Below are 25,749 nucleotides of genomic sequence, written 5' to 3'. Positions count from 1 at the left end.
ATTTAAAGTGAAACACTGTGTGTGGTGATACTGTGATAAATGAGAAGTAGCTCATACAGAGAGGTGTGGTTTCACTGACAGCTTAGACCAGGAGGGGGTTGTGCTATGCAAATGTGATGATTCTGTCTCTCGGCTCCCAGAAGGTGTCAATCTTTGAGGCTAAAATTCTCCCTAAAGCAGTTTGAGGAGCAAATACTATCTTCTGTGTTAGACATCATTGGTAAGCTTAGAAACACTCTGTAACATCTGTAAGTAACTCAACATGTGCCTTGGCCTACTTGTTCCCGGTTTTGGCATGGCTGGCCACATATGTTCACATAAAACGATATGACTTGATACAGCTCCGTATTTTGCTCTTATGTTACAGAAACAGAAGTTGTCCTGCATTAACCAACAGATGAACAAGTTTTCGTGTTTGTTTTCGTTGTTTGTCTCGTCTTCTCCTTCAATGATTATTGATGCAGCCCCGCCTCAGGTGAGGAGGGGAATACTTTATTAAAAGGGTCCAGTTTGTTTCACTTAAGTGCAGTGTGTAGTGAACTCGTTAGACATGAAAACAACTTAAGATACCACTATAAGGATAGCCCCAATGAGGAGTCAGTAAGCAACAGACATTAATGTCACCATGTAAAACCTGTAACAACCACTTTGACAGTGAGTGGACGAGCCAAAAGTCTTCTATTTCCCCAAACTGTCCACACTCAGTACAGCCTCACAAACAAGCCAAACAAACCACCTTTGCCTTGCAGTGACAAACATATATCACATATTTGTATATATGTGTGTGTGTGTGATGTGGTCTTACCAGAGTCCTGGGAGTTGAGCACCTCCAGAGCGTGCATCATGGCACTGGCAAATACATTGGCGTCCTCCTTGCTGCCAAAATTGAGGCCATAGACCTGTCTCGAGTCACGCCACTGGTGGAAGGTCTGCGTGGCCTGGTTGTACTTCAGACCCTTGGGGATTGCACAGTTTATTACCACCTGAAAAATACAAGAGAAAAGAGGGAAAATTTCTTCAGACTGGTTCGTAGCGGGGATGTGGATACACCAAACTGTATTTTTACTGGGACCTGTTGAGTTACACATTGTGACTATAAAATACAGACTCACACTAAATCACTAAATCATATTTATGTAACTAAGAATGCATCTCGGTGTGAAAGTAAAAGTAAAAGAGAGCGAGATGATGAGGTTACATTGTTCAGAATGTAGATACTGCTTGCTGTAATATTGGTCATGCAAAATGCAAAATTGGCAGAAAAGGCAAAATATTAAAAACCTGAAGAAAACAACCCCAAACACACCCCCAAAAAACTAAAAGTTGATGAGTGTTACGTGTGTGTGTGAGAGTCTGAAAACAGTCTCTCCTGTAGCTGTCATAGCCCGCAGCAAAGAAGCTCAACCCTCCATGGATCTAAGTAGATTAAGTGAGAAGGTCACTGACAGTTTATTATCATTTTCACTCAAATGTTTTCAATGCCTGTTTGTTCCCAAATGCATTCATACTTGTGTAAATGATGGTAAACAACAATAAAGTAGGTAAATGTCTGTCTTTATTTGAAGCGCCGATATAGCATAGTGGGCTCTACTGTAGTGGCTGTACTGTATTCCAATCCCCAACCCCAATGTGCAGACACATCATCCTCTAAAGTAGGGATGGGACTTTTTTTTTGACAAAACGATCAACAATCGGCACATGTGCACCTTGACAAAAAAAAAAAAAAAAGTTGAAATGTCTCAAACACCTAAAGTTTATGACCAACGAGATTAAGGAAGCTGTGCACGAAAGGGGGAGCCTGCTGTCCAGGCTCCCTGCAGTCTAAGGTGATGGTGCACGCTTTGAGGAGTCACAGGATTGTTTTTGTGAATGGAATAGTTGGGGGCGGTTTGGTATGGTAACTATGGAGCTTATGCCACTGTCCGTGGTGCTTATCACTGCTTTGATGGTCAATATTGGAAATTCCAGTCATGTTTTTGAGCCTAAAATGTAGGCTACAAGTAGTACAGTGTAGAATGTTGACACCCCCGCATTGCTGCTGCTGTAAAAAAAATAATAAATAAATAAAAAAAAAGGCAGACAATTCGACTAAAACTTCACACGTGTGCCTCGACGATCGACTCTCAAAATGTCATGTCATTCCCATCCCTACTCTAAAGTGGCTGTATATTCAGGATCAGGCTGTTGAAAACACTCACTTGCTTCTGTTTCATTTCGCCGTGGTACTTTGCTCATAACTGAGATGCATTAGCGTGCAGTGCTGCTAAAGTGTGACGGTTGAGCGCGTCGACCCCAGCACACTCTATGCCGACACATAAGAAAAATATGCACTATTGAGTAGAGTGCATATAATGAATTTAAATCAATTTGACTAGTTTTCTAATAGACCAATGTCCAATGTCACCACCTTTTATTTGCTCAAGTGCAAGTTCTGTCATAAGATTTTTTTTCTTTTTTATATATATATGGATCGATTTTTGAGTGATTATATGGCCCTTTTATAGTGGGTATATAGCATAAACCTGTGTATCACATAAGCTACACCACTGCTATAAGCCTGCTCTCTCTCTTCATCTTTATGTCTCATGAATGATGCACACACACAGGGAGCGGTGTACAGGAAATATCTGGATTAGAGGCGATGACCTGCCCCTTCTCTTTTAAACCACAACATCATCATTGAATTCAGGCAACTGTGGCTAGAGAACACAGGCTTCACTGACACACGAGGAAAGATGAACGTCCGAGGCGTAGACATATGTAATGTTAGGCCCACAAGTGTAATATAAAACATTTTTTTGTCATACTCTTAAAGGTGCATTATGTAATAATCTAAAGCAACTGGCCATAAAATCCTCCTAATATGTCACAGAGACTCAGGAATTATGTTCATATAACAAACTGAACTCACCAACAACAACAGTACAGACAAAATATTTGCATTAAAAAAAATATTTTGCAGACTGCAAATCATGTTTATGTTTTGAAATCATGTTTTGGCATGTGGCGCCACCTACCGCCGTCTACCAGTCATTGCAGTCAGTAGAGTCTCAGCTGCCGAGCAACCACGGGTTGCCAGTTACGTCTGAAAACGAAACTTAAATGACCCCAGTATTTTGAATTTGAATGTAGTAATCGTTTTTGGCCACATTCTTACATATGGCACCTTTAAGAGACAAAAAATAAATCCCCCTCTGCAAAATTATATATATGAACAAATTATGAAATACACCAGCTGTGCTGGTCGGCCACAGGAAAAAAAGTACAAACAACAGTGTAAAACCACTGCATAGCTCTGATTCATTGCTATTAAATCACTTTTTTTGTTAAAGTTATTTGAAATAACATTTCTTACTGTCATATGACATTAGCAACAACATTTGGAAGGAAATGGATGTTTCATGGGGGGACACTGTGAAGTCAAATGCTAACAAAGGATGAATGCTTCACTTTGTGAAAGTGAAAAGACGGCCAACCATCTGAATTCCAACTCGGTGAGTTCTAATCTGCAAAAGGAAAGCCCGGCTGAAATGTTTGGCAACTGTTGTGCGACTGTATTTGTACAGTATGAGAGCTCTTGAAGTCCACAACTCAAGTGTAAATCAAATACTATACCTGAAATGAATCGCTGGGTAAATGCAAGCACTCCAGCAGTGACAGAAACATCACACTGCAAAAAGTAGTGTTTGGCAGCAGTAACAAGACATTGAATGACAAGAAACTGATGAGTAATGCAAGGTTTTACAACAGAGGTCATCGTGACAAGATGCTGTTTTTAGCTGTGGACCAAAAAAAATGCCAGTTAGGAGAAGTGTATGTAACAGTGCTGCAGCACAGACACAGACACACAGTAGTCAGTGTGTCACCCACTCTTTACCGAATCTGCACTCTCCCTAATCTTCTCCCACTAAAAGCCCTACTTTAACACAAACACTGCAGCAGCGCATAATGTAGTAAAAATATAATTTTTTACCTGGTTGTAAAGAGAGTTTATGATGCACTCTATGTCTCCCAATACTAACATGAGCAGGGTTTTACTGGTGTCCTAGGCAACCAGCCAATTAGATCTCCTCAAGACTCCTCTGTGACCACAATATCCAGGACTGTGATACAACAGATTCCCTGTAACTACTTATTTTAGTCATTTATTTATAATATAGTCTTGGGGTGAATTCCAATTCCTTGCTTAACCCTCAATCTCAAAAATGCGCGCTCTCTCTAGTGCAAGTGCTGTCCCGATTCTCAGAAATATTAAGTTGAGGGGTGAGTGTAAGGGCTGTATCGCCCTCAATATTGACATTTTCCGAGACCACCCTTGGGAGCAAGGGCTACCCAGAATGCTTTGCGTGTTTTCACATAAAAAAGATGGCGCCAAAAGCAGCGGAACGAGTAGGCTACAAATTAATTATTTTCTTTGTTAATAGAGAAAAATGATGAAAACCATTGTATTATCTTAGTTTAGTTTATTATGGATTACTGACGTCATTGTTGCGAAACATTTTTTTTATGTTACGATGTTATAAGATGATACGAGTATCATCTTATAACTAACTGACAACCTAATAACTTGACTGACAAACGGATCGTAATAAATAATCCTGACGTAAATCTGTTCTTCTTCCTCTTTTTTGGAGTTGACAGACTGGATGCAGCTTTCGCGTTATTCTGCCCCTACAGTCTGAAGACGTATCTGCATTTAACGGGTGTCCCATTTCTAAGTGACAAAATAACCCTCAACACTTGGTTTTGAGGGCCAGTTAAGATTAAGGGTTGAGCTTGAGGGTTAAGATTGAAGGTTAAGATAGGAATTGGAATTGGGCCTAAGTCTTATAGTACCTTCTTGCTGTATTTTGCTGTAAACATCCAGGGATTGGTCCACTGGTGAGCTGACACATATTCATAGTATATAGTGTATCACACCTGGCTGGAATAATCATATGTTTAACTAGCCTACGCTGTCGGGGGCCGACAGCAAGGCGTATATCCGCGAACTTGTCCAATCCTCAACTTTCCAATATACCCAAAGTATACGCACTCGCACCTGCCACTAACTGTTTTAATTATTAATAAATTCAACAAAATAACTGTTAAATATTATGATATAATGCTGACTACACTTTATACATGTTCAAAGTATCCATATAAACTCGATATTGAACACAGAATACCTGAACTCATAAATTTCTCTCTAGTTTTTAGTAAAACTAGTTAACCTATTATACCTTGTTAAATATTATGAATATTAAAATGCTAACCACACCTGCCATATCTTCAAAGTGTCCAAATGTCATGAAAAAGCATACACTATGTTTATTAAATTTCATGAAAAAGCATACAATATGTTCAAACTTTCCATTCAATGCATTAATAAAGAAATGGAGGCTCAACTATTTTTTATATGATAATTAATACATTTATATTATAATGTAATAAATATTATGTGTATTAAGTGCAAAATAAACACATGATATCCTCAATGTGTCCAAATGAGCTACAAAGATAAGGATACTTCTCAGGTGGTATGTGATGCCCATGCAAAATTTGAAGCCAATACCTGCAATACTTTGGAAGATACAGGCGAAAATATGTTTTTTATATCATTAATTAATTAATTAATTAATTAACTAATTAATAATAATGGTAGACAGCTCAAAATCAATAGGGATCATCTACAGGGGGTATGTGACCCATTAAAAAAATAAGAACATTTAATCTCAAAAGCCTTTCCAGTTATCGCGTTAACGGCTAAAATCTGCGCACGCGGACGCGCGAGACCTATTCCATAATATCTGCGCACGTTTCCCGCGGATATAATGAGGATCATGGCTGTCAGTTGAGTTTCTGATATCTTCCACCAGGATTCTGCAGTGTGTGCATAAATGTGAGAGGTTTCACTGTTTATTGCTTGTGTGTGTGTGTGTGTGTGTGTGTGTGTGTGTGTGTGTGTGTGTGTGTGTGTGTGTGTGTGTGTGTGTGTGTGTGTGTGTGTGTGTGTGTGTGTGTGTGTGTGTGTGTGTGTGTGTGTGTGTGTTTGGGAGAGCTTAGCAGTCGGTGGGATGTGCTGACATCCACCGGATTTGGACGAAGGGTCAAGAAGAGCAGGGTGAGATGCAGAGAAGAGGTTCAGTGATTCAATAAAGGTTATCTTTAGTATCAGTGTATGTGTGTGTGTGTGTGATTTGTGTGTGATGAAAATAGCCCAGTTCCAACCATGAGTGTGAGGAAATACTGTCTGTGTCTAAATTATTAGAGGGTAATATATAAAGTATATGTATATATTGATATATTCTTACTACAGGAATACCTGGCTCTGTGATGTTCATTTCTATTTTTACAGGCTATATTTAGTAACCGTAGGTTTTTGCTCGTGTCCTCTCAGATCTGATTTACTCTCTCTGACTCTTCGTATAAAGCATGTTTTCAAATGTTTTTCATGACTGCTCTATGAACCGCTGAATTGCACCCTGGGGGGAAATTAACTTCTTTGAATTGAATCGAGTTAAACGGTAACTCAGGATTGTCCATGGTGGATTATGGTCTGCGTTCGTACCAAAAATGAGCGGGGACATGTGGACCCAGGGAGAAGATAGGGATGTTTAAATTTACTCTGCCGTTGAACGCATCTTCTTGTCTGAGGTATGTAATGTTTACTCTCGTCTCCACGGCTCGAGTGAGTAAACTCTAATGCTGAACTCACAATATTTCTGCTGGATTGGCAAGATACTGCTACTGTTGGCTATGTAGAGCAGTGCAGTTGTTGCAAATGTGATGCATTTTCTGTTACTTTTTGTCATCAACAGAAATAATAGAAAATGAATGTGTTTTTCTTGGTTTTAACTTGTATACATTGTACATTAGCAGTACATATGTTACATGAAAGAGTAGTGTGTTTACTTTTGTTCGTTTTTGTTGGATTTTCTTTTCGTTTCAGTATAACTGGCTTCACGTCGAGGGATCTTTTTGCTTCTTTTTCTTCTGCTTATTACGCTCCTGCGTTGGTTGATGTGCAACCCCCTGCTGGTTTAAATCGTAACAACACAGAACTTGAGATCCAGAGAAGTTACACGGACAAAAAACCGGCAGATGTTGGATCAATAATTACTAGATTCTAAAAATTGTTAAATTCTTGTCAGCAATGAACTGACCTATGATGTATTGTTTTTTTTAAAACATAATACTTTCATGTAGTTCCTTTATTTGGTTGGTTTTTTAAAGCTCCCATAGAAGTTCCAATTAACGCTGTTTTTTGTGTGTATCTGCGCCATTATCTCTTTTATGAAGCCCGACATTTTCGAAACAAACAGCTCAGCCACTGCTGAGAATGATGGGTTTTATTGTATTCTCTGGCTCTGCAAGTGGTCTGAAAAAGCCTGGAATTGTTACGTAAGGATCCTGTTTCCTGAACAGCAGATTCTCCTGCTCCGGGCACTAGTCCGGACACATCCGGTTGCGTACATTGAACCGCAGAAGAAGAAGAACGTCCGTTGTGGAGGTGTCTTCTGCCTCTGGGTCTGACTCCGGGTCGTGACAAAGCCATTTTTGGCTGGCCAATCACAACACCGTCTGTCTTCTGGGGGTGAGATTTCAGTCTGAAACAGCGTGGCTGACGAGAGCTCCAGTGAGGAGAGATTTAGATTGGCTCGTTTGCAGCAACAAGGAGGTTTTTGACCATAGAAACAAGTTAATGTATGTAAAGTAGACCTCCATAACTCACATATATGTGTCCAGCCATGGAAAAACCGGTCACAAGTCTACTTAGGGACATTTGGAGTTATAGTTATTTACAGATTATGTGTGATTTCTAAGCTTTCCAACAATGTCCAACACATGTAAATCTGATATTTTTTGAAGAAGATGTGGCAAATTGATTGAAATGTGTAATAGGACCACACTATGTGAGCTTTAAAGATAAAATGTTGTCAACAGTGCTTTAATATACCTGTAAATGTATGTGTAAGCATGTGGATGTAGCATACGTGTATGTACTTATGTACTGTATGTGTTTACTTATTTTTTTATTTTCTTCTTAAATTGGTAGGAAATATAGGACATGCAAATATCAGCATTTTGCTTCCATCTGTGCCCATTTCACTCACTGCTGTGTGAGACTTTGTCGTGTTTGTATCTGTGCGACTGAATAAGTACAACTACTACTACTAGTACTACTACTTCACCAGTTATAAAGTTTCATAAGCACATCACCTGTTGTCAGGATTACAACATGCTATATAATACCTCTTTAACACCAAATTTAACATTTATACATGTTTTGTCTTTAAGTAAATAAAACCAAACAAAAACTCCTTTCCCAGTAAAGGAGCTTGTCTTGTGCTGTTCAACATCACCAATGGCAATTTCAACAATCAGCAGCATGCTCAATCTTGTGTGGCTGAAATTACACTAAATTACAGACACTTCTCTGTTATAAACAAACCATCGTTGTCATCAGAAAATATAGATAACAAAGAATTATTGAGGGAGACTTTTCAATCTCTGATTAAAATGTGATTAGTTGTGAGTTTGCTTTCCGTGCCAACAGATAAATCTGATATGCAACAGTCCTTACAGCTGAGTGACAAAATATCTAATTAAATGGCTAATTAATAATCATCAAATTCTAGTCATTCTCAACATTACTATTTTGTACAATTTCGACAGTGACTGATATTAAAGGCTCAATATTAACTTGTTGTGATGTCTTATCTTGAGCCGTGACTTCGCGTGACTGACCTGATGATCTTGGATCTTGCGTCCCACCACGCGGAAAGCATTGTTGCCCGTGTGATGGTAGATGTGGACTCTGCTGAAGCCAGTGGATCCACCGGCAGGAACCCACTTCTTATTGGCATCGTCGTACACCATGACGGCGGCTCGCGCCTGGCAGATACTCTGTTCACTGCAGGGACAAAAACATGAAACACTGTTTTACCTGATATTACAAAAATACAGCACAGTTTATTCTATGAGTAAATACATCCTGGCATGTGTGCATTGACAAATGACAGACAGCAGGGATTATTTCTGCTAAACCTGCAGAACATGCTTCTCCCAAAGTTAATCGAATGAATGAAGTTGTTTTGAACTGAACTGCATCTGTTTCAACATTCACATGGAACTGGAGGGTCAGCACTGACAAGCAAAACACTGAAGGTCAAGTGTAAACAGGACTCTTACAAACGCAAACACAGGCACACAGCAGTGTAAACCCTGTGTGTCAAAGCTACTCAATATTCAACTCTCTATGCAGGTGGAAAAAAAACCTGCTCTGAAACATGTCTGTGTACACACGCACGGTGTGTGTCCATATCCACCAGCACCCAGCTTTCACACACACATTCACACCTCGGCTAATGTGCTTCACTACAATTGCAGAGGCTGAACTGTGTTAACACTGCACAGCAGCTGATGAACTTAGACTACGACTCAATCTGCAGGCTTATGGACTGTGTTAGTCCAACTAAACCCACGTTGTAAACATGTTGGTCCAGAACATCTATTGTACTTTTTCCATCAAGGATCATTGAAGAGTTTTCAGAATTGGAAGATACAGCACAAAACAGCAACAAAAAAAAAGATTTCTACAATTTATCTACAAGTATCCATGGAGACATGAACTTCACAAACATCTCAAAGCTTGACAGAGGTCTGCAACAAATGAAGGGAGATACATCGTATATAAAGCAAAGGTGGAAAAGGGAAGAACATCGGAAAATAACCGAAGAGGAAAGAGCAAAATGTGTGTGAGCTAAAATGGAAAATTAGTGTTTCAGCTTTGTGGACAAAGTTTGTTTGCAAAAATAAATGTTTTGTCTGTTATACGTCACGGTTATCGCTGACACTACTCTACTTACCTCTGCACGTCTTTTGCATTGATATGGACATTACACAATTCTTCCTCTAGAGGGCAGTGCCAATTTGCAGGTTTCAACAAACACGGTAAACATTGAAGAGGTTATTTTATTGTGCTTGATTTTCGAAACAGACAGAAACGGATTTTGCAGCAGTGGAATGTAAGAGACTGCTGTTTGTAAGTTGTGCCATTATTGGGAAATATTACACTGTGTTGCCAACGAGGGAGATTGGTGACAAGCTCCATTTTCAATATCCTTGTATGTCCAATGCGACTTTTGACAACTTACTTTGTTTCCTGTAGGGCTGTAGGGATGGCAGTCAGTTTTAAATTCTTGTATGTACTCTTCTTCATCGTTTTCCTGACTGACTATAGACTCTATCCTGCCCTCACGATCTTCACTGATATTGCTCCGTTTCATCCACCATTGAGCACATGGCAGAAGAGCTTACAATGAAGGCAAAATCCACGAAAATCACTGGGGGGGGCGACGGTATTTCATTGGTAGAGCCAGTTGTCTTTTTATTTGTTGTGGGTTTGATTCCCAGCTCAGCTCTGCTAGTCTACATGTGTCTGTGGGCAATGGGTGAATGGCATCAACTGTAGTGTAAAGCAACTAGGAGTGGTCATCAAGTATACAAATTGCTATATAAATACAGACCATTTACCATTTGCCATCAGTTGGTCCAAGTAGTACTCGAGGAGTTGGTACACAGAAGAATAAGACAACAGAGACAAAACATAGCAGAATCCATCCATCCATCCATTATCTACCGCTTTATCCTCCACCAGAGGGTCGCAGGGGGTGCTGTGCCCATCTCAGCTGACATTGGGCGATAGGCGGGGTACACCCTGGACAGTTCGATAGCAGAATCCAAGCAAATACATTTTTTGGACTAACAATGGGACCAATTTTAGAATCTGTCAGCTTTAAAAAATGGGATATTTTTGTGAGGTGGTGATGCTACTACCAGCTGCATGCTAAACTGGAAACCATCGAATACAAACAAAGCTAAAAGTGAGCGTTTCGCCACCCTAGTGGAGTGGAGGAGGACACTCTTCATTCAACATAATATATAATTAAAATTATACAATCACTATTGGTGAATACATTTACCAAGAGTGATTGTATAATTTGAATCAACGGTGTAGTCAAGCTATTTAAACTGGGCATAGAAACTAGAGGTAGATTAATAAAGCCAACATTTTAATAAATGGCATGGGCCGAGTATTATTTCTAAATCAGCCAATTATTAAAAATTAGGCCTTTTTCAGACGCAAAACTAAATGATTTGATCCAAAACATACTTATTTTGTGTTTTATTTGTTATCACTAAACAGTTATGTGTTATCAGATGGTGGGGAAAAAATCTCAAAGTTGAATTGGAGAAAGGAAATGAAGGCAGGATATTTAATGAACAGAAATACTGATGAAAATGTCTCAGTCTGCTTTTCTCTGAGGAGGAAACGAGAGAAGAAACCAAAAAAAATGCCACAATTGTGAGTCAACTACAAATAAACCAGAGGGGGTTGACTTAATGTGACTTTTCTAAAAATAGCAGAGCAAACTAAGACGAACGTACATGCTGGTAACCCGTGCATTTTTGTGAGGTGAATGTACTGCGGTTTGCGTTTGTGTGGAGAGTGATTACAAATGAAGGCCTCAGCGTTTTTCCACTTCAACTGCTGTGAGGTGAAAGACGGAGAAATTCCTTCCAGAGTGAAGAGAGGAAGAGAAACGACAGAAAACTAATGTCACATCTTATCTTTCTCTTCCATGAAGGTTTATGTGTTCATGCAGTGTCCCTTTGTTTGTGCAGCAAACCGCAATTATGTGATGCCGGACAAAGAGATTTCAGTGTCATATGGATTTCCTCTTGTTGAGCACTTGACTGGTGTAATCTAGTATTGTTGACCCTCCTCGTCTCACTGTTAACCCTTCCACTGATCTCATCGTCGCCCCCTGCCTCCACTGAGTCAACGTCTCTTTTAAAATATTGGGGTTTTATCTATTTTTCATTTCATGCACCCCTATGTTTTTTTTGAATTTATATTAAATAGAATGTTTTAAGACCCTGTCATAAGGTTTTGACCTTGTTAATGTGTCTATATTGTTTGGTGTGGTATGGGTGGAGAAAAGTCCATTCTAGGGCTGCAACTAACCATTATTTTCCAGATTGACTAATCATTCAATTATGTTCTCAATTGATCGAGTGCTCATTTCGTCGTTAAAATGTCAGAAGATGTTGAGGAAAACTTAATATGATGATGTTTTCAATGACTTGTTTATGTCTACAAACCAAAATTATTCATTTTTAATGATTTATTTGTCATATGGAGCAAAGAAATCAGAAAATATTCATATTCAAGAAGCTGAAAAATATGACTTGTTTAAATTATACATCCATTATAACATTTGACGATTATTACACTGGTTTACTGCCAGTGTTTTTCTTTAATACAAATCTCTCATACAATGAAACCCATTAAAAGGTCAATTTTACAAGAGTGAATCAAAATAAACATGTTCTTAAATAAATAATGTGTGAGAGTCTGCTGGTTTAACTGTGTAACAGATCTCAATTACTTTCAACATGTGTATAAACCCTTAGAGTGTGTTTGCATAATAGCTGTGGTTGTAAAAACACCTATGGTTTTCATTATAGCTTCATTTGGAATCATTAGCAATTACCTCTTAAATGTCATTAAATTCTGGGTTTGCACTGCAGCTTTTTTTTTTAATCCTTGCTCCACTTTAACATAAACTTTTAGGGGCGACGCTGTTTCAAGTGCTAGAGCATGTTTACTGTGCTCGCAAACACAAAACCAAATGCAATTGCACAATGTTGATGTATGATCCACTTTTCTTTGACAGTCGTCTGCAGTTTTCTGTGACACACAAAGGATATAAATGATGAGGGACGTGTACTTGTGGCTGTTTCAATGTCGCCCAATGTCTGATTTTGAAAAATGCCATGACGTGGGTCGAGAGCCGAGTGAGGGAGAGTGGGGATCAGTGCAGGGGTTGTGTTCTGGTAGTGAAATGTGAAGCCGAGTTTCAGCTCAGTAAGACAAGCCTCTTCATCTCTTATGCAGCGTTCACACCAAATGCTACTTTTTGCATCACGCCACTCGTGCTGCAGGATTACTGCATATTCACTGCATCAACAGTCGACGTCATCGGCCAAAGCTCACTACGGCGCCATCATCATCAACTTCTCTGCTAACCATTTGCCACGCTTTCTCCTTTTTGTTTCTGTCCCGGTCCACAAAACAACTTTTGTTGTAACCAGTCTGGCCACCGACAAGTACGTGATACAGTATCATTTGCAGAATCTCAACGCTGATTGGACAACGCATCGACACAAATTCTTCACCACAGAGCATTGGAGTAATTGACGGCCCGGCTGACGCAGACATCTGTGCATTGACAAACTCGCTGGTGCGAACTCAGCATAATGCATTTCCTAAGAAAAAGTGGTTTAAGAGTTTACTTAAAGGGACACTGCGTAGTATTTATGGGTTTATATGACCAAAAATCCACTTTGTTATACATATTATGTGCTCCTGCATTGTCTAGTCGCTGTATAATATGTTTCAAAAAGTCATGTAAAATAACATGGTCGCGGGCCGCTGTTGCATTGCCACGACGCCATGTTTCTACGGGAGCCTGTATAGACAAACATGAGAGAACAAATCGAGCGCCGAGACGAGGCTGAGATCTTTTTACGCGTTTAGAATGGAGGACCACCACGTATTTTACAGCGGATAAAGGAACACCAGTACCTGACCGTACGCCCGCACCACGGAGAAAGACGACGAGGACGACATTTGACCGGCTGAGGATACCGTAGCGCTCAGGGAAGGGAGGGGGTGAGCAGAGGAGCAGTTTGTTGTTGTAAATGTCAGCCTCTCCTCTAGATGTCACTATAAACTACTTACTTCACCTTTAAACTTTTAGGAGAATTGTGGGAAACTGGGCTATGAGTTTATAAATGTGGCTGTATTCAGTGAATAGTACTTTTCAAATTGGTTCGGTAGGTCAGCTCGGCCACAGCAGCAATTCCTCCAATGTAATCCTATGGGGCGACTGAAACTTTCTATATATTATGCCCGCTAAAAGTGCTTATTCTCCACTACATGGTTCATATTGAGACTGGCACATTACTGAAGTACTACGCTCACTCAACTCTCGGTGTGAATTGATGCAGGAAGAGGAAGACCCACAGTCATACGACTATGATTTCAAGAGCCTCATCCTTGCAAGAGGGAGTTCAGCCTTCTCGGTCTGTTGCTCCTCTCCCTTCTCTCGTTTGCTCTTCAATTTGAAGGAGCTCCTCATCCGTGTACAGGAGCAGCCACCAGTGCCAGTGAAGTTGCTCGTCTTCATTGTCCACATCAGCTTCATATTCCGCCATAATAAAAGAGTAGATACATTCTCTCAATAGACTCCAAACTCCTCTCTCCAACATGCATTTGCCACAAAAAAGTCTTGTGAGAATTCAGAGAGACCTGAGCATGAAATGAGAGACACTGGTGCCTCAGTAACCTTGACAGAGGCTTTTTCTAACAATTGAGTCATTTATAGGTGAAAACAAGTGCTATTCATTGGCATAATTTTGAATGTTGCACCATTGAATCACATATTAGCTATTGCCGCCATGTCACATTTATTTTATAAGTATTATTCACTTAAACACATCACAGATATTTTACTTTTATACTAAACTGCTGAAGATTTAACTAATAGTGCTTTTCCACTACACAGTTCCAGTACGACTCAGCTCTCAACTCAAGGTTTATTTATAGAGCACATTTTAAAAACAACCAAGGTTGACCAAAGAGCTGTACAGAATGACGTCAAATACCATAATAGAAACAACCAAAATAGAAAGCCTAAAAAACATGAGAACATTTAAAAAAACGATATAGAGCAGAGAAAAACACATAAGAAGCAAAACACAAACAAACAAAAGCAGTGGGAGACCAACTCAACCTGTGTTAAATGCCATGGCGTAAAACTAGTATTTTTTAAAGACGATTTCCATTAGCGATAGTACCTGCTCTGGCGAGAAGCCAAACAAGCTGAGCCAATTCTAAATTAGACATCGACAGACTGCCAGCTACTGGTTGGCAGATTGACAGAAGAGGTACTGGAAGAGTCATGAGCGTGACATCCAACACAGAACAATGCCAAACCGTAGATCAGTTAAAAAGACTTCAAAAATCCTGGAGACATGAGGACAGAGTGTGTGCTCTGATCATGGAGGAAGTATTGAACAATATATTTTTAAATCACTGATTCTAATGATTCAGTTACACTGAAAACCACTCGTCCCCCGTTTGGGTGTTGTGTATAAAACGACTCCGCCTACGTTGAGGTGGTATTACAGTAATGAAAAATTATACCAGATCGAATAGATTTGAGCCGTGCCGAGCCAGGTTATGCTGGAACTGTGTCGTGGAAAAGCACCATAACATCATCTAGTACTTTGTTAAATTGGCTACATGACGAAAACCGAACAGAAAGTAGTAAATGTTTCATGGCCAGCACCGATACCAATAACGATACCACCGATATCAGTCCAATTTACAACACAATACATTTTACCTTTTAAATGACAAAGATGTGAACAACACATTTAAGCTGATGCATTTACCACCTACAGCCATTTTAAATACACAATTCTCTATCTGAGAAACAAATATTATTCTCCGGTAAAGTAGAAATAAGCAGCCTACAACATGTTTCAGCTTATATGCTTTTACAGTCTGTGCATAGTGAAGCATGCAATATTTTGGATCATTGGATTGTATTGAATTTTACATTTTTTGTCTTCATAGAGTATCGCATTGGTTCATCCCGACTTTTATATTGTACTATACATATAAGCACAAAGTATCGCATTGGTTCATCCCGACTTTTATATTGTACTATACATATAAGCACAAAGTATCGCATTGGTTCATCCCGACTTTTATATTGTACTATACATATAAGCACAAAGTATCGCATTGGTTCATCCCGACTTTTATATAGTACTATACATATAAACACAAAGTATCGCATTGGTTCATCCCGACTTTTATATAGTACTATACATATAAGCACAAAGTATCGCATTGGTTCATCCCGACTTTTATATTGTACTATACATATAAACACAAAGTATCGCATTGGTTCATCCCGACTTTTATATAGTACTATACATATAAACACAAAGTATCGCATTGGTTCATCCCGACTTTTATATAGTACATGTATGTATATAATACATATAAACACAAAGCCTGCTAAAAATGGTCCCTAATGGAGCTGAAGGACACACACGCACACATGAATACACACTGAAAGAACAAGAATGGGTAACAGGATATTAGATGAGACTATTTTCATCTCCTTCATTAATGTTAATGACACTCTGAGTTTAAGGTCAAAAGGCTTCATCGCCGTGACGGCACATCCTGCCAGTATCGGTGTGGTGCTGCAGAGGGTGAACGAACAGGCTGAAGACAGACGAAAAGATAATGAATGATGAACTAGCTTAATAACGGCTCAATATGTATAATGATAGAAAACATTTGGGGGCATTTCCTGACCCTTAACTCTGACCCCGGCTGAATTAATCACTGCCAGCTTAGCTTAGTTGGGACTGTCTGACCCAGAAACCACATCCTTAATTGTAACTCACTACATCACTAAAAATGGAAGGAAATTCTGACTAATTTTATTGCAGATGGGCCAACATTGCGTAACCAGACAAGCAGGCTTGTCTAAAAATAGAAAGCAAGAAAATATGTGGTGGGGTGGAGGGGTGAATGTCATTCAATGTGTCTGCCAAAAACTATTTGATAAACCCAGGCAATTAAGGACAGTTTAATTTTTGTCATGCCAGCCACACTTCTCCCTCTGAGCGTGGTGACTCAGCGTGTCTGTGAACTCAGATCTCCTCTGCATGGCAGACTGATAAGGTTTTAGAGCAGACTGCATTAAATATGTGTTTAATAATGAGGAGAAAGCTGATTTTAATGAAACACAAACATCCCTTTAAGTCCACAGTAATGACACATCATATAATGATGACGATGATGATGATGACAGCAGGGGACTGGGCAGCTTGTTTTCTACTCGTGTCTGTAACAGTTCACTGCATGACATGTGCAGGCCTTTGGTAACATGCTGTACAGACTGTGCTAAAGGGCTAAATGAGCAGCGCAGCTGAAAAACAGACAGACTCATTTAAAACCTTGACCTGGTGAGACTGAGGCCTCATGTTGCCAGTACTGAGAGATGTCACAGCTTGTGGTTGTTTTTCAGAAAGGGATGCACGGACTGGAAATGTTTCCAAGTCTGAGACATTAAAGCAACGCTATGCAACTTCTGCTGGACGTGCTGTCCCTGTAGAAAACATGTCAGGATGAAAAAAACCTTTGTAAAACATAACTTTCAGTTCAGTTCAGCAGTTTAGGTAATAGTTTCCTCGATTTTACAACAGGAACCAGCTCTCTGTTCAAAAATGGCTGCCAGTGTGTAAAAACAGACTTTAGCCACTACAACCTTGATCATAAAGTTCAAATGTGTTATTTTGTGACTTCAATGTCGAGCTGATACTTTTCAACTTTTTCGTTTCAGCTTCTTACATGTCAACATTTACTTCATTTCTTTGCTCCACATAACAAAGAAATCATTAAAACTGAATCATTTTGGTTTGTGGACAAAACAAGACATTCGAGAACATCGTCATTTCCAGGTTTGACAAACACTGATCAACGTTTTTTTTTGTTTTTTTTTAACATTATATGACATTTTATGGACCAAGAGATTAATCGAGAAAATAATCGACAGATTAATCAATGACGAAAATAATCACTAGTTGCAGCTCTACATCAAAGCTTGAAATCCTTTTCTTCAGATTCACCTCAGTGACACAAACCGACCAAATGAGGCAGCAGTAGCTGGGATTTGATCACTTTTGTGGAAGATACAGAGGTAGAAATGAACAAATGACTGCATATTGTCCTTTATTCTTCCTCCAGTTGTTGTTTTATGGCACTTTACCAACACACAACAGCTCTGTTTACAGGGTGCATTCGTTTGCCAGTTATGGGGGTTATTTTACTGGACTCTCAGGAGTATTTTTGTTTGGCCCGGAACAGCAGCATCATCAAAGTTTCCAATGTAATCATTGAAACCGTCAGCATCTCAGCAGCTCGACCTCAATCAGCTGGTTACTATTATGGTGTGATTCTCTTGTCCGCCTCCGCTAGTTCTTCTGTTTCCCTCAAGACAGAAAAAAAAAATTGTACCCCGTATCCTAGGAAGTGTTTCTATGCAACTAAACTGCAGTAGCAAATATGTTTTGTATGGGAAACTTAATTGGAACCAGATAAGGTTTTCATAATGTGGCCGATGTGGTGATGGCAGTATCCAGGAAGAGTGTTTCATGTTTGTGTGTGTGTTTCCTCTGGGTACTATGGAGCCCCACAGTCCACAACAAATGCAGATTAGGTTCATTTACTTTTTTTAAACTGACCTTTTCCGTTTTTAATAAATTCTGTGCTTTGAAGATTAAAAAAAATAAATTAAAAAAAGCAGCTTCAACAACAACATACTCCCCTCCTTCAAACCAGCACAAAGTTGATTACCATAACTGTAAAGTATCACAAGGACAATTTGAAATGATTTCCAGTTCTTCTTGGGAAACTGAATAATTACAGACTGACAGACAGAAATACTTATCACTAATCCTCTGTTATTATATGCTGTGGGGATAAAAGAACATTCTCCTGCCACAAACACAGAGTCTGTGTTCGACTATATTCATTCATGAACTGACTCACAACACAGGTATTCCTTTTATCTCTCTTTTTCAGTCTCTATCTGTCTCTCTAAATTGATTTGCTTTTTCCAGTTTGCCCTTTTTGGCTGTAAACCATCTGACAATAAACACCGCTCTACTTTGAAAGACCAGAGTCAGTTCCTTTCCAAGCTGGGGGAGGATTATAAATCCTGTAAAGCTGAAGCAAAACACGCAAGCAGAGCCACATAAATGTTGAAGAAGGCTTTTCTAAGTCTGGGTGAAGGACCCAGGGGGAGTCCCTGCGATGAAAATGGACGACAGGCGAAGAAAGAAGCAAGAAAGAGAGGTATACAAGGGCTGAGGGATGACCCGAGGGTTTGTTCAGGGAGGGGTGCAGCTGGACGGAAGGAGCTCAAGGATCGAGGCGCTCTGGGGAGCAGCAGCAAGTCTGCATCCTTCCGTTTCTTTGCTCTGCCACTAGGTCTTTAATTTTCAGCTCACACCTTTTTTTTTCCTGCACACAAATTGTAATTTTGTGTACCACTCCCCCGCCACTGCCATCCTCAAACCCTCTGTCTCCCCCTCACCCTCTCATTCCCTTTCTCTTTCTCTCTCATTAATCAGCCATCACTTATGGAGTGGTGCAGAAGATGCAGACTGTTTCCAGCCCATATGGAAGTGATCAAGTGGGGGCAGGGAGGAACAGCAGAGGCCCCACTGACAAGAGAAAGTCCCTGTTTTACCACGTCATGGAGTATTACAATACATTTAGAGTGTAGCAGTTTCAAGTACTTTATAAGGAGTTTTCTCTCCTCATTCATATATATATAAGTATAATAAGTATAAGTAACCACCATGTAGTCAATATAAGCGTCAGATGTATGTAGCTATACAGTAGATATATAAAGGGTTGCAAAAACTCCCATAATTCCAATGCGAAGTTTCCAATATGGAATTTTTTCCAAAACTCCCAAATTTAAGTTCCCAATCCCATAGAAAGGTTCTGGAAATTTACCAGGAATATTCCACCACTTTGCAACCCTATATGTAAATAAGGGTGTGTTCACACCAGCCTGATTGAATGCGTGAAATCGAACCCTGGTGCGGTTTGTTTGGATCTACGTGAACGTGGTCTTGCAGGTGAAATCTGGTGCGGCTACAGCCTCAGTGTGCTCATCCGCATCTGACAGAAGGAGCACCATCACCCCAAAGCGCCACAAAAGCGCAGACTCGCTGCTGTTTCTCACCCACAGTGGCGAGTCGTCGATTTAGCGTTGCTCCGGCGCTCAAAATGCTACTAGCTCAGCTAAAAGCTTACTTGTGGAGTTGGTGCCTCACAGACCTGGTAGACTCAACAAGCAGTGTGCACATGATTCAATTTGCAAACATGCAGCCCAGATGGAACCGTGCGCGTGAACTGAACTCCTGCCCAGTGGGTAGGTTGAGTATGAGCCCTGCTCACAATGCAGAAAAACCCCCAACAACAGAGGAATTAGTCGCCAAGGATAGTCATCCGAGCCTCGCCTGGCGACCCACGAATGCATCACAGCCAACCACAAACCTGCTTGCTGTGGATCGACAGCTGAAGCAAACCAATGACAAACATAGGAGGGCGGGAGGGAGGCGGAGACTGAGACGCACACTCACACACACGACATACAGTGGGAAAATCAAAAAAAAAGAAAGAAAAGTGACATGAGTGCGGAAGATAATGAGGCCGGTGGCGATTTTGTGCCAAAACATAAATCATCGATCATTTCGCCACAACCACGGACCTGTGGTCAAGCCGGACAACCGAACCTTACATCAGTTTAACGATCCATTTTATTACAACAAACTCCGAACTCAAGACGCGCTGTCTGCAGACGTCCTTCTTCCCCGGGCAGCATACAGGTGATAATATAGCGCAGGAGATGAGAGGTGCGTTAGCAGACTGGGACTTGAAGGAGGACCAACAGGTTTGCGTGATGGCTGATAACGCATCAAACATTAAAGCAAAATGTTTGATTTTTTATTTATTCTTTGGTGACTTTATATTAATGATATTGATGACTGGCAGTGAGTTCTCATCAATAAAACTGCACTTTCCATGTGGAAAGTTTCCAAAGTCTTTTGTATTATGTTTTTATTTTTCTGAAAAATGCTTGGTTTTCACCGAACCTGTAATCATATTGCATCGTATCGATATCGAGATATCTGGCATGAATATTGAAATATGACATTTTGTCCATATCGTTCAGCCCTAGTCTGTGATATGCATGTGCTTGGAAGTATACCACGGGCTTCACAGACCTGGAGGATAAAGGCCGTTAAGGACATATTATATCCTCTGACTGTTCCAACGTTTCAGTGGCTCTCCTTCTGGTTCTCTCTCTACTCTACTAGATGACAACACTGAGCCTGTAGCTGCTCCACTGCGCCCACCAACCAACTGCCTGCTGGCCTTCAGGGGGCGCTGCTCATCACCAGAGCAGTGGGGCTCTGACCTACAGTCCACACATATCTGATTTGCCTTTGTGAATATGAACCGAACCAGATAAAAAATTAAACAATGCATGAAATTTATATCAGGTACCAATCAACAAAACAGATTTTTGGGTGTGAACACACCCTAAGCCTATCCACATGACAGGACCGGGACCAAAACATTTTAATTATCATCGTCACACAAACAAAACACTTCTCAAACCCACAATAAACAGCAAAACTGAGCACGATTAATTCAGCAGCTGATTTTGACAGAAACTCCCAGCAAACCAGCCTGTGATCGATGGGGGCAAAACAAATGTATGAACAAAGGTTTCTATAATTATGACAAAAAATATGTAAAGGCTTGAGGGAACAGCTATTTACAGTGTGTGATCCACTCTGCTAGGGGACTACCATATCTTCCCTTGAGGTTCGATAATGAGTTTGACGAGGGTTTGCCCAGCTGTAACTCAGGAAACAGCCCATCACTGCTGACTGAGACTCCTGCAACCCTGCACAGGTCTCCCCATCACCTCGCCTTTCCAACCCTGCGGCCTTAAAATAGGTACTGCAAACCGAGTCGTCGCCCTAGCAACCCAGCTTTACGTGGGCGAAGGTCTGCGCGCTGCTAAAAACAGAGAGTGAGGGGGGGGGGGGGATAGATGAGCACGAGCTCAGATATGTACAGATGTTCATCAATGCACCTTTTAACCCTTTATGCATGAGCAGATGTTTGTGCATGTGAAAGAGCCAACTTTGCCAGTGTACACATAGACACATGCACTCACACATGACATAGGTATGGCTGAACCATGAGGAAAATACCCTCCGCTCACAGTCATGACTCACTCACAGATGGTAGGGGAGACGGAGGCAGAACAGGAGAAGAGCAGCATGTGGCATGATAGCTGCAAAAAAACAAAAAAAAACACCTGAAGTGTGACAAAGGAGCCACCATCACTCATCGCTATATTTAACCCAGAACAGCCCAAAGGCGTGTGTGTGCCTGCCTGTAGCAGGTAGACACAGAATTAAAGAAATAAAGTCTCGGTGTCTGTGAGCAAAGGTCAATGTCTGCTCAAATAAGTAGTAATAAGATAAGGAGTTGGGCCACATGGTGATGCTAGCGGCTAGTATTGTTGCCTCACAGCAAAAAGGTCACCGGTTCCAATCCCGATTCAACCTTGGGCATTTCTCTGTGAAGTTTGCACCTTCCTCCCGTGTGTGCACGTGTTCTCTCCGGGTACTACGACTTCCTCCAGGCAGAAGGTTAGGCAGATTGGGGATTAGGGTTGATTGGACCGTCCAAATTGACCGGAGGAATGAATGGTTGATTGTCTCGATGGGGTTTTGATTGGTTCCAGCTCCATGTGTGACCCTCATGTATAGAGGTAAAAGCTGTAGAAAATTGGTAAATGAACCTAGTAATTACACAGTTCACATCTTTTGTTCCAACTGCTATCACTGATCATGTGTTTTGGCTTTTGGCACACTTCCTGTCCATTGCTGCTGTTAGCATCCCTTATCTCCTTCTTGAACATGCGTTTTGTCCACAGACAAAAAAAGCAGTTTTCAGAACCATTATTTCTTGAATATTCAAAATCCAAAACCACATGAGAGCTCGTAAAAGTAATGCAGGGGTTCACAGCATGTTGAGGTAAGAGGAGCAGCTAATGAGATGCATTCAAAGACCCAGGTAAATATGGGGTGAAGGTAGCTCAGTGGTGCGGTGAGTGGTCTTTCAATTGGAAGGTTGCCGGTTTGATTCCTGGCTCATCACTTCTGCAAACACTTGAAGTCTACTAACTAAATGCTTGCTGCTGCTGCCACCTTGTGATAATAGATGCACCACAAATTAGATTGTAAATGGAGTAGGAATATTTGCTTTTTTATAAAATAAATTATTGATATAACACTTCTTTTGTGTTTTTTTTTTTTGTTTTTTTTATATTACAGCCATAGTAGATGATCGACTTGTTTATAATCAAGTGCTGTATTCTGTGGACAGTTTGTTGCAAAATAGACAATGAAATAATGTCAGAACTCTTTCTGTATCCATTTCAAATGAAATGCATAGATAAAAAATTAAAGCAGTTATTTGTTTGCACTGCATTTTCTCGAGTCCTCACCACGACACCTGCCGAATCTGAAGTTATAAGATGAGTGGTTGTCAAGAAAAACAAAGGACAGACGGACAGACAGGCAGAGATATCTCTTTGTTATTGACAGGCTGATGAGTGGGTGAGGCCGCCTGTGCAGAGCAGTCAGCAGTTTGCAGAAATGTCCCTCTCTAGTACATAACTGGACTGGCTAACAAAAACAGACCCAGTCGTTGCTTTCGCTGCTACATTACAACAGTGCTGCTTTTTTGTCTCCTAATCATTTTCTAGTCTCTTAAATGCTGGTTATCATAGTATAAAACATGTATTGTTCAGTAATTACCTGGACCATTGACTGGACTATTCAAGTACCAGGCATCTTTAATGAGTAGTTGGGGCCTGAACACCCAGAATCCTCTTGGACTTAATTAGGCTTTGAGGAAGTTACTCACAGAAACCATTAGCCGCGTGAACACCCAGATCCCCAAAGGAGGGATCCACAGGTTTACCCCTCCCTCGCTCTCTTTGCCTTTAATGACTCTGCCCTTTTCACCACCATGGTAATGAGAAGCTTTGTTATCACCCCCCAGAGAGCAGGGTGGGAAACCCTTCAATAGGCCTGTCTGACCTTTCATTCAATAAAACAGCACAATCTGTCATATCAGTTACAAATGGGTCACAAAGAAGTGTAGGACGTGGTCTTAAGGACGCAGTAAAAGCAAGTCGACGTCACAATAGATCGAGAAGCTGTTATATCAACTTAACAAATCTGAGGCAACAGAGGGGAAAGTTGGAGACATGGGCTACGATGAGACATGTACAGAAGTCTGGACATTTTACTAATGTTGGCTCAGATGTTCATAGATATGGTGTTGGATGTTTTATACTCATAGGGCCTGATTTACTAAGATTCCAAATAGCGAGCGCTAAATTGCTTGCGCGAGCAGAAAGACTGCGCCTGTTACTGGATTATATTTTGCGGGTGAACTACTAAGATTGTGGCCGCAATTGACTACAGGCGCAGAAGTGGTTAAGACCTCCCTATTTAAATGAGGATTTTGCGCGAGTCAAGAGTTGTCCACATGGAGAAAGAGCAGACTCAACGGAAGCGCAGAATTAAATTTGAAGCCACTGAACAGAAAGTGACGTTCAGCGATGAGCTGATAACTGAGATCGAGGGATATATGACGTCCTTGTTCCCCGGGTCCATAGGACCTTTTTATATTATTATTATTTTAATCCTGCGTCGGTATTTTGGACAGCTCCATCATTACCTGACGTATCAAACAAAGAAAACTATGGACAATGGATGTTGTTGTAAAAAAAAAAAAGAAGAAGAAGGTGCTGCGCTCTCCTCCTGACTCACCTGCAGCTCACTGACAGCTGACAGGGAGCAAGTTCTGGTGTTTCTATCAAGATTACACATAGGTCTAATTTCAATGGATGAGTCACTTTCTTGTCAATAAGTAAATAAATAAAGCGGATCATCAAAACGGCTTTTTAGTCCCAGTCCGTCCCTGGTTTCATCTGTGTTAATACAGTCGGGGTGAGTTTCCATTACGCGTGCCAACAGCCTTTGATCTGACGTCAGAGGCGACGGGACAATCGATATAGATGATATATCTATAGCTGATTCAGATAGTTACATTAAATAGTGATTGTTGTGATTATTTATTGCATTTAAATGTGTCTGGAACTGGAAGGGTTAGGGTTAGGGTAACCTGCCTGTGAGGTTTTGGTGACGTGTGCGCACTGTGCCACCTGCGCTTCGCCGTGCACCGAGAGTAAACCAGGTTAGAGCTGGACCCGTTAAGGTAAAGCCGGGTTCCCCGGTTAAGACCGGAGGAATGGGGAACCCCGCTTCAGACCAAGGTAAGCCCATACCAGTACAAACACGCATTTCTCCTGCTATGGATATCTATATTTAATTTATTCAGATATACCAAATAAGAAATCAAATGTGCGTCATCTGTGAACGTGTAGTTGAACATGCTCTGGAAAAGCGTAATTTCCTGATTTACAAATATAACTATAAATAACCGCAGCCATGTGCGCGCACCGCTGTGCCAGTTAAGACCTGCCTTTCAAACGTGCTAAATATAGACGCAGAAATAAACACCGCAATCAGTTTCAGGTTTGATAAATCACTTTGCGCGTGCTAAAATAACATATTTAAATTTTCTCCTCCCATCACACGCAAAATAGCATGTAAACGCCCCATATTGCATATGCATTAAGGCAAGAACGCTAAATGGGTTGCGAGTGCTATTTTGCCCGTCTGAGGGACGCACTCCTTGTTGCACCCTGTTAGTAGATCAGCATCAACGCTAATCTGCGTGTGCAATCCAGTTTGCACACGTTTTTGCACGCGCAAAGCTTTAGTAAATCAGGCCCATAGTCATTCAACACTTTTGATAATTTAAACATTTTCAAATAACGCTCTGACAAAAGGTTTCAGTTGTTGTTGAAGCTCTTTCAGTTTGCTTAACATCCTGACTGGTATATACATGTATCTGTTGGCTTGTTATTT

The 25,749-nt window shown here is 40.6% G+C and overlaps 1 protein-coding gene across 4 annotated transcripts in view; it reads right to left on the bottom strand.

Annotated features, from left to right (window-relative positions):
• Positions 1-25,749, bottom strand: part of enah (ENAH actin regulator) — a 179,097-nt gene that overhangs the window by 89,936 nt on the left and 63,412 nt on the right. For all 4 annotated transcript variants that reach the window (XM_083898366.1, XM_083898365.1, XM_083898368.1 and 1 more), the window contains exons 2-3: positions 8,731-8,896; positions 806-983 (exon numbers count right to left, since the gene is read on the bottom strand). In XM_083898366.1, the coding sequence (XP_083754492.1) occupies positions 806-983; positions 8,731-8,896 (344 nt within the window). The remainder of the gene's footprint in view (positions 1-805; positions 984-8,730; positions 8,897-25,749) is intronic.

The sequence above is a fragment of the Microchirus variegatus genome, assembly GCF_963457635.1.
Source record: "Microchirus variegatus genome assembly, chromosome: 12".
Classification (NCBI taxonomy): Eukaryota; Metazoa; Chordata; class Actinopteri; order Pleuronectiformes; family Soleidae; genus Microchirus; species Microchirus variegatus.
The sequence above is the reverse complement of the archived record's forward strand: the minus strand, read 5'-3'. Positions and strand labels throughout refer to the sequence as shown.